General features: G+C 42.7%; 2 protein-coding genes across 6 annotated transcripts in view; one reads left to right on the forward strand and one right to left on the reverse strand.

Annotated features, from left to right (window-relative positions):
• Positions 1-16,515, forward strand: part of LOC114874392 (tetraspanin-12-like) — a 182,760-nt gene that overhangs the window by 35,793 nt on the left and 130,452 nt on the right. For all 5 annotated transcript variants that reach the window (XM_029183618.2, XM_029183620.2, XM_029183619.2 and 2 more), the window contains one exon: positions 5,792-5,837. The gene's annotated coding sequence lies outside the window, so the exon portion shown is untranslated. The remainder of the gene's footprint in view (positions 1-5,791; positions 5,838-16,515) is intronic.
• Positions 11,853-16,515, reverse strand: part of LOC114874391 — an 83,019-nt gene continuing 78,356 nt past the window's right edge. Inside the window, exon 6 of the mRNA XM_029183616.2 lies at positions 11,853-12,709. Within this exon, the coding sequence (XP_029039449.1) occupies positions 12,561-12,709 (149 nt within the window). The 3' untranslated portion in view covers positions 11,853-12,560. The remainder of the gene's footprint in view (positions 12,710-16,515) is intronic.

Below are 16,515 nucleotides of genomic sequence, written 5' to 3' on the forward strand. Positions count from 1 at the left end.
CCAGAACTCTTCGTTAACCCTTCGTTAATGAAGAGGCAACGTGGCCAGTTGGCGAAGGGCAATAAAGTAGCAACAATTTTGGAAACCTATGCATTCGTTAGATCTCGCCCAGGTGTCTCGTTTAAATAATTGCAAGGTGCACCTGATCCTGACGTTAATTATTAAATTTTATACTTGTTATAAAAATATATCTCGGTACTTCATGATTCGATAATGGATTATTTCAAATAAATACAAATTGAAAAACCTGCAAATTTCACCTTTAGAAAGCTCAATTACCTGGAATCGTTTGAAAAGCTCCCTTTGCACCCAGGTATTTTACGATCGCCTTTTTCTACTTGTTCCCTTAAAAAAAAAAAAAAGAAAACTCTATTCGACGCGGGACTCTTTGTTCAGCAAATTGCCAGCCGTGTACCATTCGCGTCCATTTACTTTGTCGATATCTAAAGGGTGGCCTTTTCGTCTCGCGAGCAACGGGCGCAGCGATAGAAAGGGTAGCAAGGCGAATTAGAAATAGCGAATCCAATGAAACTGCTTATACACACTTCTCTCGATAGAATCTGGATACGTATTGAATAGGTTCGCGCATTTCCATCGAATTTGATGCTTCACACGATACGGTGTACGTGTACCATTCTGTTTGCGCACCGGTGTGCTGGTTTCATTGAATTTGATATTTCTAATTCGCACCTCGTCGCACGGTATTAGCTGTCTGCGAGATTTAAACTCATCGCGCGTTTCAGGGGATTCTCTTCTCGAATCCTGCAAACTGTTATACACAAATTATTCGCCCCTCTGTGAAACGATGCCTTAATTAATTTTATAGCCAACCAGCTATCTGTAATAGTATTTCCTTTCTAATTATAATACAGGAAAGCAGGATTATCCTGTTTCCTTGGGTTAATAGAGTTATCATATCAGGCTCTCGTATTGCGATACTATTCGTGATGCATCAATTTCAAGCTTAAAACTTGATAGGAACAAATACTTTTGTGGATTAAAATTAGCTATCTTAAGTACTCTCAATTTTCTCCTCTTCATAGAACTAGTATTAAAGTCAAAGTATCTTCTAGCATTCACAGTTTTCTATCAAGGTTCTAACGGAAGATCAAAGGGTGGGAATTTCTGTAAACCATGGGAGTCGATTTTACACCGGAAGAACCGCAGAGGGATCCCTCCGACTCGCACGACTTTAATCACATCACGAATTACCGTTAAATACGAAGGAAGCACGCGTTAAGTGGCACTCGGTGGTTCTCATAGACAGGGAAAACGATGATTATCGAAGCGTTAAACAGTCAACAAGCTGCCCTTCAATTTCCACTGAAAACTTTCACGCGAAACGTCACCAGTCACTCAGTTATCGTCAACTTCTTTACACCCCTTTCGAGTAGCCCGCGTGTGAACGGTACCCTTGATCGCGCAAAAACGATCAAAGCGAGATGACTCGGGGTTAATCGAAGACTTGAAAACTTGTTCGAGGCTAGGACGAAGAGATTAGCGTCTGTCGTTAACACTCGGTGACACGTCTGGGAAGGAAGGTCGAAGACTTCCCTTGACACGGCCAGCTGGATACTGCAACACGAGCACTTTCTCCCGTGCTTTCCTTATCGGACCGCCTCGCATTCATCCCCCTGGGTCAACCGTGGACCGACCGAGTGCCTCCGGCAAATCCCTAACCGCATTTCACCGGGATAAGTAGGCGGTGCCCGACGGTACTCTCTATACAGACGACGTTGATGTAATTTTAATGAGCGAACACGTCGGAAAACTGTAATTGCGAGTCACTTTGGGCGGACGAAGGGATGAAGCGACCCCTAGGGACAAGTAACGGCTGTTTGAAGTTTGAATAGATTGTTTCGCGGCGATTAGACGGGGATGGAGAGAATATTGAGGTTCTTTTGATCGTCCCGCAGAAATTTTCACCGTTTATCTGCAACAGTTTCACACCATTCGTACGCCACTGAATGTTTAATTCAAACTTGCCTCGGGATTTTTCATTTAAATTAAACACGATTATTAATCGGAATATAGCTTGAACAACAGAGATTTGTTCTACCAGAGGAAGGAGAATGCGAGCAAGATTTCCAGAAGTGGTTAAAGACAAGAACGGAAAGAATGCCGGCAGGGAGAATTATGGAAATTGGGTTCGCTCGTTAACGAGGAAGATTTAGTCGTGGAACCGCAAGGAAGTTTGAACGCGTCTCACAGATACACGGCTACTCACTGATTTTTCGTCGAAACGATTTCAAATCGCGGAAAGAAATTACGAACAGCGTGAAAGAACAGCGAATTAAGGGAAATTTATGCAGAGGTAGTTTGCTCGGACCGTCGGTACCTTCCAGCTAGCTTTCTTCCTTTTTTTTTCTCCCGCCAATTCTGAAAACCGTGTTCTTGGATGGAACATTTTTTCGAACATGCATAAGAAATCTTCCCGGAGTTTCTCTTACGTGTTTGAACAATGGAAAAGGGAAGTAATTCTAAGAACCGATGGTCATTTTTGCCTGTAATTAAAATAATATTAAAGCGCGTCTGACTATATACAGATATTTCTACTGTGTTGATGAACTCTGGTAAAATTTCTCGCAAACTATAATTTTCAATTTCAAAAGACCCAGAAGAGAAATCTTAATAATTCAATAAGGAAAAATTTATGTTGACGTTGGCACGATTAAAATCACCGTTCTACCCCGTGGAGTCCTCTATACGTCTGGCTCGCGAGCAACGAGTCAGGAAATCTTTTGCAAAACGACAAAATCAGTTGGGCGAATAAATTTTCGCGAAATCTCGACGCTTCCTGGACGAAAACTGCATACTTATGTGTGTACATAGCCGTGTCGGAGGGGTCGCGGGGGAATGGAAAAGTCGTCTCTTCTTGCCTGTTTGTCTTTTCCCTTCGACGCAACCGCTCTCGCCGCGTCGAAATAAGCGTTCCGAGCGAGGAATATTTTTGGATGGCAGCCACTAGCGTCTGCGACGCGTACAACAAATCCGTTGGGAGGCCGAATGTCGTCCAAGTACCGTATTCTCTTATGTATTTCCGGTTGCTTCCGTTGTCTCGGCAAACACGACGAATTTCTCCCCTCGCCACGGTCCTCAATCGCTTCGCTACCAGCACGATTCATCTGTGCCAAGAGGAGAGGTCCCTTTTTATCCAAAATAACGATGACTGCACGTTTCTTCGCGTTTCGTGCAATATTTTTGTTCTTGTTACTTGATTCTTGGGCGGAGAGAATGAATACCAAGTCACTTGAAAATTGAAGTGTTTCCAAAATTAAAAAATTTGTACCATATCTTCTTTAAAAAATGGTAAAACAGGTAAAACGAAGTATTCACAATCGTAGACGAAATTAAATTCATTGTAATTTAAGAAATAATTTTAATAAATCTACATTTTATGGAAAACCTAAATTAATGAAGAGTAATTTAATGAAATAAATTGCTCGACAAGAAACTCGCTAATAGACAGCGGGAGAAAATAAATCCAATAATTTCTTGAGTGTCTCGTTCGATCAGTACAATGTGTAGCTGTCTGAATCTCCCTTTATCAAAGTCGAATTTAATCCCGGCTGAAAGACGATGAATTTGATGGCAGATTAAAACTGACGGTCGCCGCGATATTCTGGTTATTAATAAAATGATTTTCCGGTATCCGCGTGTCGACAAAGGATATATCCCGGCAAGCGACACGTCGTATCGAAATATTCCCCGTGAAATAGCTCGGTTCGATGAAACCGACGAGCTCGCGCGATTAATCAAAGGCGGAATCTCCTCAAGCGAGACGATTCACAAGCGGAATCCGACCGATTGGACGCGACACCGGGCGTGTTTTACAGCTGGCACGCGCGCATAATTGATCAAACATCAATGTTTCTCGACTCGGCTCGAGAAATATCGGGTAGGTAACGTTTTTCGTCGGCGAAACGTTTCGCGTTAAACGTCGCAAATATCCCGCGGTCGCTTTTCTACCATCCCCGCGAGCGTCGATCGAAGCGCCACGAAAGTACACGAAAATTAATTAACGCGCCAACCCTCGAACAGTTCTTCCGTTTCCGGAAAGCTCGTCGGTCGTCGTTGTTTAATAAACAACCGCGAAGTTACCCTCCAGCTGATCCGAAGTAAAGACGGCTCGTTCGCGATGGTACTAGCGTAATTACGCGGCCAACATTAATTAGTAGCGGCTGTTAATTATCTTCTTAAACGCGGCGTTTCTTCGCCGGTCGAGTCATTTTTCTCCTTTACTCGATCCCAATTTATTTTCTTTATTATTTGATTTGTCATATCGATTGCGATTTCTGTTCTTGCTTTTATATTTTCTCTAATGGTTTCACCGTGATAAAAATACGGATGGAAAATATTGTTATATAATAAACGAAGAAAAAGAGGGAAAGCGTTCGAGACAGGTGTCATTATGGTATACGTTTAAAGCGCATCTGAGAAGCGAAAGGTTAATCGCGTTGAATACGTGTATAGAACGTCAGGCGTATTTGGGTTAATCGCGTTTCAGCGAAAATTGCAGCAACGACCACGCATAATGGGTTAAATACGGTCGTGCGTAATAGAAATATAATTTCACGTTAAAGGGACCGTCGAAATAAAAAGAAAAAAAAAGAAGAGAGAGAGTTGAAGAGAGGTAAAAAAGAAAAAAAAGGAGAAATTATGTGGAAAGTGATGAAATACTTTGCCTCGTTTCTTCGCCCTAATTATTTAATGGCAACGTTCAATTTGCGGCCCATTTTCACCCCGCCACCGATGCATTTTTCTCTCTCGCCTTTCTCGCTAAAATACCATGTAGTCCCATTGTTTGGCGAACATTTTAGTTGCTTCGCGTTGTTTTCGCCCCGTTGAAATAGTGGACCACGGCAAAGATGAATTTGCGTGAACGAGATTAATGGTTCGCCTTTTTTTTTTCACCTACTCGTACGTTGTTTTCCTTTATCGCGATGTTCCCGTTTGCCGCGAGCAATAAAATTGAAGAATAAATAGCTGGGAGGAAGATACACCACTTTCGATTAATTGGACGACCTCTTTAACTTTTACTAGAATATATATAAACCTTCCCTTGCTTAATTAAAGACTCGAGTGGAAATTATGAATTACCTGGGAAACATTTTTCCAGGTCAAACACGATTTCGACGATGAGGATGTTTATAATATCAGGTCGTTTCGAAACTCTTTGCGTTATTGTTTGTGATATTAAAAATAAATCGAAAGACAAAGGAATTCATCGATCACTCGTGGCGTCGAACGCGTTAATTTTGACCAAAACGATCGATTAGACGGGAGTCGAAACCGAGTGGACCGCTTATTCGGATTATCAGCGTGCGATTTGCTGCCAAAGAACCCTCGAAATGGCCGGTTCGCCTAACTTCTTGGCAATCAGGCAACCCGTTCTGATCGTGATTGCAATTAGCCAGGGATTTCGGGCGATCAACCCGCAGAACCGACGAGATGGTGGCTTTCCTCGCGACGCGGCAGGGACATCGGTCCGATACAGATTTACACGGACCATCTACCGTTTCGGTGCCGACGAGAACCGGCTTGGATCGTTGTTTACTCCGTCGCATAATTGCCCGCTCCATTTACGTATCAATCGGTGCATTACTGTTGCGCCACGGCCAATTAACGTGTGCACCCCCTTAGAGCGCCGGACAATACATTCGCGCGACGTACGCTTGGTACAGATTGTTTCAGAAATCCTAAAACGCTGAAAGTTTTGAGAATTTTCCGATATTTTTCTCTTCCAAACATTGTAACTACCTCTTCTAATAATTCTCTCCTTTTCTTTCAGGATTCAATTTCAATGATCATCCGCTGAACTGGTCGCATCGCAGAGGGTGAGTGAACAATAAGAGTTACATACTCAGTTTCATGAATTTCTGGTCGAATTTTTTTAATTAACAGAATTGATATCATAAAATTCAATATAACGTGATACGGGTCCAAAGTAGTTTATCTAGGAGTTAATCGATAAAAAGCGCCCCGCGGAAAGGGGAAAATAAAAGAGACTGGTTCAGTTGCAAATTGCACGCCTCGATGGGAGACATTTTTTCAAAGCTCTGTCAGAGCGTCCTTTGAGCGACGCTGCGGCACGGATCGGCATTATAATCACCTTGCTAAAAGAGGTAATGGAACGTCGATCGAGCGTAGCATCTGTTCGCGATAAATTCAATGCATTCTGCGGTGCATCGCGTCAGAACCGAGCGCATCCGACGCGATCGAGCTGTTCGCCTGAGAAATTTATGTAATTGCTAGAAAAGAATCGAAGGTTGGAATCATGTAACACTAGTTGCATCTCGATCTTTCTCAATGACCTTTTTAATTCGAACTTTTCTCGTCGCATCGCATCTGAATCGAGCTGTAGGTGACACGTTCGTGCTAAGTTGCCGTCGAACAAAGGTTAACGACGTCCACATGAATTTTAATTGCCGATAGGGAGCCCCCGATGGCTACGACGTGCACGCCTCGTAACCGAGGCTCACCGTTCGGATAGTTGGTCCCAGCAGCTCACCGCATGGAATGATAATGATAACGATTATTACAACGATCGTTAGCTTTGACTAAGATCGCACCGTCTTGTTTGGCTGTCGGTGTTAAACGTCTCCGAGGCACGATCGCAATGAACGAGCTAACTTACCGGTACCCTTGCTACCATAGATAGTATTATCACCGAGACAGGAATAACGGCACTGGTTGAGTACCGTGCAATTTATCCAATTAATATCACGCGTTAAAATTGATCTGCTCGTCGAACGATAATCACCGTCGAGGATATCTTTGGGACAATCTCTTCTATAAACGGTTAATAATAGAATCATATCCGAAGGATTCCTGCAATGTTTAGTAATTTAGCACAAATAATGCTCCCGAGCTAAATGAAAGCCCATCAGCGATCCATAACCGTATCGAAACGCGCGGGAAGTAGCGAGGGCAGGATCGTGGGCGAATAATTTTCAGACATTCCCATATTCCCAGCGACCAACGTCGTATATCGAGGCCGGTCCGGCCCGGAAGCCCGCAGGGATGCGTTGATACGTCAACGATAAATGCCGGTGAAGCCAGTCGCGGAATTACGTCCTAGCAAGCCTGGCCATTTCGCTATTAATGCGAGGCTGATTCACGCGCAGCTGCATAGCTAGCCGACCGTGCGTATACCCGACCGCAGCTCCAATCGCGACTGATTGCTTCGACCCGATAAGTGCGCTCCGACAGATTGTCCGTTTAACGAAGAATCTCTGCTGAAGAGTTTACCGAACGGCTTTCGATGAACCACACCGATTCGTTTAGCGGTTTGGCTTCGTTTCATCCAGCCAGTTCTTTCATTCTCTTTCGATACTTGTATTTTTTTCTCTCGAGTGCTGTTTCAGACTTCATTCTTCGGGTTCTTTCAAAATTGTTCGTTTTAATTTGTCAGAAAAATGATGATTTTTTCTCCCGAAAAATCTATCGTCGCGATTGCTGGTTCAAATTGGTAGGATTTTCAATCCTAAAAGTTACAAACGACTGTTTTTTCACAGCCAGGCAGCTCCGACTGTTCAGGAACGCTGTCCGGAAACTCTGCGTGTTGCTGGAAAAGTAATTCCGCTAATTAACAGCGGAACAACTTGCTAATTGCCATAGGCGTTCGCTAATTAACAATCGGTGCCGTTGCGCCGGTTATTTTGACCGGTTACCATCGCTAGAACGTTTTCTGTACAAATTATCCCTTGTAAAATCCGGGGGAAAAAATGATTGGAACGTCGGAATGTTCGTCAAATAAATTGACTATCAGAAAGATTTATATGAGTTTTCTGGAGAAGTCTCTTTGCCAGATTTAAGGTGCATGTCGAAATACGAAACGAATGTTCATGACTAGGTCTGTTTGGAAAATTGATCGTGACTAGGAATATTTTTCCGCGATTCTTTTATCTTTTCTTAACGACCGCGATTACGCGAGCAAACTGAGGAATCTGACGAATCGGTCGAAGTACGACTCGAATTTCCTGAATACGCGTTATTATTCAGCAGCTAGATCCATCAATTCGAAGCTCAAAATGTGCTAAATGCGCTTCTTGTAGATTTTTTCCACCAAACCCTTTCACAGTGTTTGCCTACAGAATCGAGTATTCGAGCGAGAAACAGCTCGTTATTTCCTGGCTGCGATTCGTTCGAGCCGCCAGGGATTCAAAGCGATTATTTACAATCGCGAGAAACATTTCGAGGTGTCGGTAAATAGCGTGCAATTTACAGCTGCGACGCGCAATATCGATTCCGAAATGAACTCGCGTTTTCACCCTCCGCGAATCGAACCGCTTTATAATAAATTAGTTCGGCTAACGCGATTGCGGAACATTCGTTGCATATATCATTTTCAATCCCCCATTCTTTTTTTTTGATCGTGTTGGCAGTTTAATTTCATTAACTAACAATTTTCAACTTTCTTTTTTTTTTATTTTTAATGGAATCATAATTTTTAAGAGGAACTATGGGCTTAAAATAAACTATTTGGAATCTCGTTGAAGCGAGCCAGTGAATCAATTTTCGTAGCTGGTCACGATACCTTCTCGTGTGGCTTCCTTTTTTGAAAAATTAGTTCCACGGAAATTCGAGGTGGTCGAGGGTGGTCCAGGGGGTCTCGTACAGTGCGCGGTGGTACCAATTAATTACGGCTGCTCCGTCGCGATGTTTAATTAAAAGTGCGAACGAGCGGCTCTAGTTCGCCACACTTTTGCTACGCGAATTGCATTTTACGCGAACGCTCGTGCAGACCTGCTTCCCACCTCTTCGCGTAATTAATTAATGGATTTCGAATCCTACTCGAGAAGACAGGAACTTTTGTCTAATTGAAGCAATTTCGGCACCGGCCTCACCGTTTTTCTTTTTTCTCCCTCGTTTTTACCCCGTTCCCGCACATCCACTTGCTAATAGTTTTCGAGGGGTAGTTTCCATCCCCCACCTCGAACGATCAGAGATCTGAAGTCCGTGTTATTTTCAAGAAAAACGAGATTATCAAAGTGCAACAAGTCAAATAGAAAGAAACGTAAAAAGATAAATATTTATTGTAACTCCTTCCGGCTTATGGAAGCTGCGAGTTATCGGTTACTCGGGTAACTTCCCTTAGTTACTCTTCTTTCTTACCACTTTCTACCGGGAAGTTTCTCTTTTTTATTTTAATTCCGAAGTCGAGGCAAAAGATTTTCATCTTTGGTTCTAAAACAGCTTCATAGTTGCCTTGAACCAACCCTTTGGCAATTTACAGTGTAAAAAAAATTTCTTCTTGCGCTTTTCTTTTTATAGATTTCTTACGTTAATGTCGAGTTAAATCACTGTATTTTTTAAAAGATATAACAGGTTATAAGAATCTTTTTATTTAGAATTAATGAAGCTTCAATTTTATAATAGAATACCACCCCAATCTATAATAATTTTCTTTGCATCGTTGCTCGATTTCCTTTCGAACCCTCTGTTTTTATTTTTCTTCTTTCTTGACCGACGTCGTTGCAGGTGATCGATTGTCGAGCTGGAACGCGACCCGCTGTTCTCCAATTATTTCACTCATTTCTAGCGACAAAGCTACTTGATGTCAATTAAAGCTTTAACGAATTCGTTGTTGTCGAGCTTTCTGCAATTTGCTTTTTTTCCCCTCCTATTTTATTATCGTCGGCTCGTCGAGAATCCGTGGAACGCAGGCGCCGGTTCGAAAGTTCACCGATCGTTTCGATCCGTTCTACTCGCGGTGACCCTGTTACAGCTCGTTAATTGGACGAAATATCTCGTTCGACGGATCACCGACGATATCTGGCGAGTTCCTGTCTTTCTTCCGAAACTTCTCCGCTGAATTCGGCAATGAGCTGACTCTCGAAAATCGTTAATGATTCCACCTGCGCGTATCAACTGACCCGATTACTTTCAACATCTCCCTCGTACGCGATGCAATTTCCATAAACATACTGGAAATTTCATATCAGAAGGCTGAAAATTAATTTTCCTCCCCGTCTATGCGTTCAGTTATCCCGCGTTTAATCTACCACCGATAAGCCGGACAGAGAGTTTATCACGGAATGGCTGTATTCTCTCGATAATTGGCGAATTAATATCTCTTGGGGGTATTAAGGATGGACCTGGTTACCTCGAAGCAGGACTTATCGCGAGCCTCGCTCTTAGCCATCTTATCCATGCTGGCTATGGCCGAGAGAAGTTTATGCCGAACTAAAACTATCAATTATTCTTAAACCTTGGTAAATCGTGCTCTCACTTTAGATCCTCGTTTAGATACTTCATTCGACGAACAGTAATGGCTTGAATATGCTTTATTACGCCGAAGAACGAGCTTTGGATGAAACTAATGAACTAGAAAATTAATTTTTCATATAAAGAAAAATGAAATAGAATCACTATGATATTGCCAGCCATTTCTAGAAAACTATTAGATCAGCGAAGTTCACGTTTCGCATTAGCGAAGATGAAATTCCCGGTACGGTATCCGTCGAGTAATCAGCAGAAGCTCAGCTCGGACGATTTAACGTACTCGTCTAATACAGTTGGCGGCGGTGGTCGGTAAATATTCGCATTAAAATTCAGTGGAGGTTATCGGTGAGTAGAAGGGTAGCAGTGGAGGAGGTAGATGGAATTAGCATTGTACACGTATAACGGGGACGAAAGCAACGTGACCCGAGAAGAGAGGGCTTCGAGCAGTTCTCGAGGCGAAAGCGTCTGTGTAAATCAAGCTTTAGGCGTCCGCGCACGTCACATCGCTCCCTTGCAAGTAGAAGCGGCTCCACGTGCTGGACGCGAGGAACACGTGCCGGGCAGAGTTTTAATTTCGTCGACAAGCCAGATGGACCGAATGGCTTTGCTGCTTGGTCCTTTACGAACGCCTCTACGCTCTTGATTAACGTCGATTCCGCGTCGCCAGCCTTTACCTTTTCATTTTCTTTCCTCCTGCCACCCCGCGATTCGAACGATTCGATCTGAAACGCAGTATAGTTCGACGTTAATAGCTTTTGTTTTATAAATAGAGGAGTAGAGGTACGTAAGCTTCTCCTTAATCGACTTTTCATCGCGGGAACGTTCGAAATTTGAAATGGAAAATGACAAAAGGATGGCATGGTATTAGCATAGACGAGAATTTACAATTCGAGAGATTGTCGAATTGGTTCCGAAAGAAGGATGAACAAGCGTGCATAATGGAAAGTTTGATCTTCCGCGGGAACAAAGGACACCATCTAAATGCAGAAGCGAGAAACGAAATTGTTCCTCGTAAAGGGTGCAGAAAATCGTCGTACAATCGAGAGATAACACGCGATTGTTCCGTTCCGAATTTTAAAGCGGGACACTCGTCGCCGAATCACCCTCCCTTGTCTTCCACCACGGATTAATCTCGTTCAAGAGATTCTTCGCTCTGCTCCGGTAGAAACAGTCGGGTTATTCTGTTTGACCGTTTTCGTAGGTTGATTCAAGGGGAAAAAGGTCCCTTTTTCGACTGCGTTGTCGAGGTACCAGTCGCGGTATGATTTACGTCGGCGAAAACGCTACGTGACTCAGTTCCACTTTGTGCAATTTCGTCGAAAGAGTTTCGCCAGCGTGCGGAAAGCTTTATCGGCTCGTTAAATCGAATTTATTATATTTATCGGTTGACTTCCGGGTACACGCGTGGCACGTGATATTTACATAAACCGATAATCGTTAACCGGCCAGCCGAGAAACGCAATAACACCGTTCTCGTTACTCGTTACGTGGTTTTTGTTTCGGGATATCTTTTGCTAAAATTCGCCGATTATTTTTACCTACCTCCGTTTCTTCGTTAATTTTCTTGCCACCTAAAGAGGAGGAGGAGGGTGATGACGAAAGAAAAGCGTTTCGTTTTCGAATCGTACTTCGTATTGGTAATTTATTACAATTTGTACAGATTACAAATCGGTACCTATGGTGTGTCGCGTTCCTCGTTAGACATCGTAAAAGGAGCGGATATTTGAGCAGAACGCCGCTCGTCGCTGCGCTAACGTTATCGTATCGTAGTTATATTAATTACCCCTGTATATCGTATGTGTCTAATCCTTGACGTTCCGGTGAACACCTCGGGGTCGCTAAACGAACGAAAGACGAACGAAATAAGAATAAAGAAACGATGAAAACCAATCATCGAATACGATCGTTTCGTAGGCAGGGGGTTGTGTATTGCGTTCAGCGGGTTATTATTGAAATCCTTGACTAACCGTGTTCAACCCTTCTTAACGAGCATCTTCTTCGTTCGTTCGAAACGTACGCGTGTTCGTGTTCACTTTAGGCGATGGTAAAAAAACGAATTCCACCGATATTTTACTCGCTCGATGAATCGCCGATGGGACAGAAAGGGGAATAAACGCGTCGGGAATGTGAACCGGGAACGGCACGTTTTCACAAATGCACTCGCCGATCTCCCGTCTCTCGCACAGGCCCACTCGAATAAAAATCATTGTTATTCGACTATCTACTCCATACATAGTAACATACATAACTGGAAGCCCTAGACTACTAGGTTTTACATGGACGATGTAATCGGGTTAGTCGGTGGCAGCGATGTCCTCGTGGACGCGTGCGAGCTACCTGCTGCTGGCAATCGGTCCCGATCTGTTCACCCTAGCCGTGCTCGTGATCGAGGTGAAAAGCAGAAATAGAATTGTCGTTAACGCGAACATCATCGTCGTTTGGGTAGTCCAGGTGAACCGTAGCCCTGCGGAGCTGTTGCTACCTGCGAACAGAAAGAGAAATGACTGAAAAACACTTCGTAATTTCATTTCCGTGTCATCGTGATAGAGTGTGCTTGGAAATTTATAGAAAGATGAAACTGTAAGCTGGAGAAATTTTGAGGGATTTTGACAAGAGTCCAAGTTTGAAGAAGACTTGGGAACGTCAAAATTTTCCTGCGTCGTAAATCCAGCAGCCATGTTGGATTCCCGATATTCTGGATGCGGCAGGATTACAGGATCGTAGACTAGATTTCCCAGAGGCGAACATGTCAGAAACGTCTCGGCATTTAGTATCCGTACGTTTCGCGAGTTTCGGTTCCCGTCGAACCGAACACCAATTCGAAGAAATCATACAGGATATGAGGAATTTCCGTCTCGTATTTGTTTAAAACATAAATTCAAGGCTTTTCAATATTTTAAATTGCATTGTAGTAATAAGATTTGTTTTACGAATAGAATCACTCGAAATCGAGTACCTGATTGTTTTAAACTTCTTGGAACTTTAATCTTTGTGATGTTAAATTAAAATGCAATCTTGTTTTTTTTTTTTCGTTTTAAGTTTGCTTCGGATTGATAGGATTGTTAATACAATTGTTGGTATCACAAAGCACGATGGACGTAGGAATTTTTATTTTCTTTTTTTTCGCTTGTATACGAATTTTCGATTCAGTTAGCGGACGGCAAAGAGACATCAGAAATTCGAGTCGCGCCTATCGTTGGAGCTGTTTCACGCATCGAAAATCGTTCAAATTTTACGGCAAACAATGCCGCATGGACGGCGCGGATCTCGTTCAGATAGAAATACCATAGGAAAATGAAAAACCTTTCAGAGCGTACGATAAAAGAGAAAGGAAAAAAAAAAATTCGGTAATCATTCTGACAGACTAAATATCATTAAAATCTCTGACGAATGAAAAATCCGTACAAAATCACTTGACTTTTTCGTCAAATGTGTTTCATTTTAGCTTTTGAAATATTTTAATCGAGATAAAATTTAAATACGCGTTATACATTTCGAATATTCATTTGTAGAGTGTTTTCAGTTCAGTTTAACGCTCGTAAAATACACGTTCACGGCGCATAAATAAGTCCCTTAGCACTTTAAGAGTTAATTGTAATGAAAAAAATTAAGCGGTCTTGCTGGAAGAGGGTAGGATACTAGGCTCGTTAGTTCCGGCGAAAATGTGGGAGTTGCCGTTTCCGGCGCGATTTCGTTGCCAAGTGCTCGAGCTCGTAGCCATTTCTGCAAACTTTGTCGCGTCCAACAGCTATTCTTAAACCTTAATCCTAAGTTATTTGCAAAGAGTGCACTGTTTCCGTAGGTAAGGAAGGTTTTATATATATATTTTTTTATTCTTTCTCCATTCGCGACAGAAACACGATAAATTGAACAGTTGCTCTAGTTAAATAGCTGGCTGGCGAGGCCCGAGAGAGCCAATTAGAGTCTGCAGGTCAATTGGGGACGAAATAAAGTGTCTTAGCCACTCGAGCTTGTTAAAACGTTCGAATTTTCCGCTTAAAGTGCTTGGCCAATATCTGCTTCAACGTTCTGAAGAGTCTTCGCTGATTTTTCGCTCGGTCACGAATCGTTGGAGTTGTTTTAATCTACTGCCGGATGAAATAGCGCGATTTTTAAGTGGCGCTTCGCTCGTCAAGTTAGTTCAAGTTTCACAGGAACAGGAGTATCGAAGATGGTTTCGTCTTGTATTTCTTTAACAAGAATTATTCGATCGATCGATTCGTCCTCCAAGAAGGCAAAGAATCTTGTATCAAACTCGGAGGTATCGTATTTTTATGAACTATCGATTACCAGGTCGTGGGAAATCTCCGTTCGAACCCGAGTAATTAAATCGAGCGATTTCTTGCGTCTTCTGCTGGCCACAGAGGGAAATGCGCCCGCTGTCCGGCAAAAATTGGCAAGAAACCAATGTTTTTAAAGCGCGTTTCGTCTCGCGTAGATCTTTCGACGGAGCGAATGTTCGGCGGAAGAAAGAAGACGGGCGAGGGAATCGCATTAGGGGCGACGGGATCGTGGTTCCGCGATTAAATTTTCAAGCAAGAAGAAAAGTAACGCGAACGGAGACCGAGCAACCAGCCAACCAGGTAGAAAAAAGCAAATTACCGGGACGAGAACTGGCTGTTCCGCGTCGAATAATGTCTCTGGATGCGAAGAATCACCTTCCGTCGAGAAACGTGGTCGATTCTAATATTTCTTTGTCGAGGGAATTTTTTCGAGCAGTCGAGAGGTAAATATTGAAATTCAACGCGATTCGATTAACTTTTTTTCTACAGAAAAAAAAAAATGGGCTTTTACTAATCGAATTTAATTTTCTAATCTCAACCGAATCGCAATATCGTTCAATTTGTTTCTCCAACATTTGCGAGTGAGAAATGTTGCCTTCGATCTACTTTTATCGCATAGAATCGCCTCGTTTCCGTTTACGTATTGAACAACCATTTACGAAGGGGACCCATTCGCTCCATCGACTATTTAAACTACATGCTCGATAGTCTCTGTTAATAATTATTCCACCGACCGAGTGTCGTTTACATAGAAACGGGCATTACTATCAACGTTATTACCGGTGAAATTACGGCATCCATGGGGACATTATACGCAACCGATCGAATTGATCGCATAACGAGAATCGTTTCCGTCTTGCGCGTTCAGATACAAAGATGAACTATGAAATTTTAGCATATCCTTAAATTTCACGTTTCGAATCAACATCGTACATTATTAGCCTTTCCGCGTTTTGACATCGATGGAAAAGATCCATCGATACTGCGAGGCAGAAATTCAGGGGACAGGAATTTTGATTAAAATTCAATGCTACCCTGGTGCGCGAGCTACGTTCAAACTACATTATCAAATCGAGGATGAAACGTTGAAGATGAAAGGTAGTCGCGATGGAAGCGTGCCGACTAGAACGAAGCAGCGTACGATGGACAAAAAGAAAGTCGTCGAACCGGCTGGCTAAATCCAATTAATCGAATATCGATCGTCGCCAATCTCTACTCTGTTTCGTTTTTCTCTCCGGCCGTTCATTACGGAAACGGTGACCCGTCTACCTGGACAAACCTTGCGATTCCAGGCTTACGAAGCATCGGATACTTCGTTCCGTTTCGCTCTTCTTTATCCTCCAGAGCTAATAAACCTTCGCGCGACACGAATAACGTAGACGAAAGACCCGGAAGAGGGTTGTAAGAAAAAAGCCATGGAGAATGAATTTCCAACCTGTGTCATCCGAAGGGACAATTTTTACCATTTCGTTCCGGCGATGTAAGAAGAAATGAAAAGGGATCGTTATTCCCGACGATGTAATGGACACTGTTCGATCGAGGCAGACTTTTTGCACTAACAACATTCTACTCTTAATAAACCTCCGCGTTGTCGCTGCTTTGCCGTGGAACCGCTTTTATCTATTCAATGAACTGTGTGATTAAAAAACGCAGGCGAACCAGTCGATAGGAAATTATTATCGACCTCCATGGCGCTAAATCTGTAAGCTGCACCAGGCGCTGCTTTTCCGGGGACGATAGAAGCATTTTGGAGAAGATTTCAAATTATATTTCTAATTCGAAGCCTGTTCGAAGCTTTAATTATTAAGAATAGGAATAGTTAATTTTCAAATTTTGTTGCGCGTAGAGAATTATTTAATCTCTAGGCAATAAATCAATTTTAATAGATAAAGTCAATACTTTACTTTTATTATTTAATAACGAGGGTGATTTATCCTTTAATTAGTAAAGTATCACACTGCGAATTAGTCGCGTACTCGCTGTTTCCGAAGATACAATAAAATAG

Source organism: Osmia bicornis, chromosome 9, assembly GCF_907164935.1.
Source record: "Osmia bicornis bicornis chromosome 9, iOsmBic2.1, whole genome shotgun sequence".
Lineage (NCBI taxonomy): Eukaryota > Metazoa > Arthropoda > Insecta > Hymenoptera > Megachilidae > Osmia > Osmia bicornis.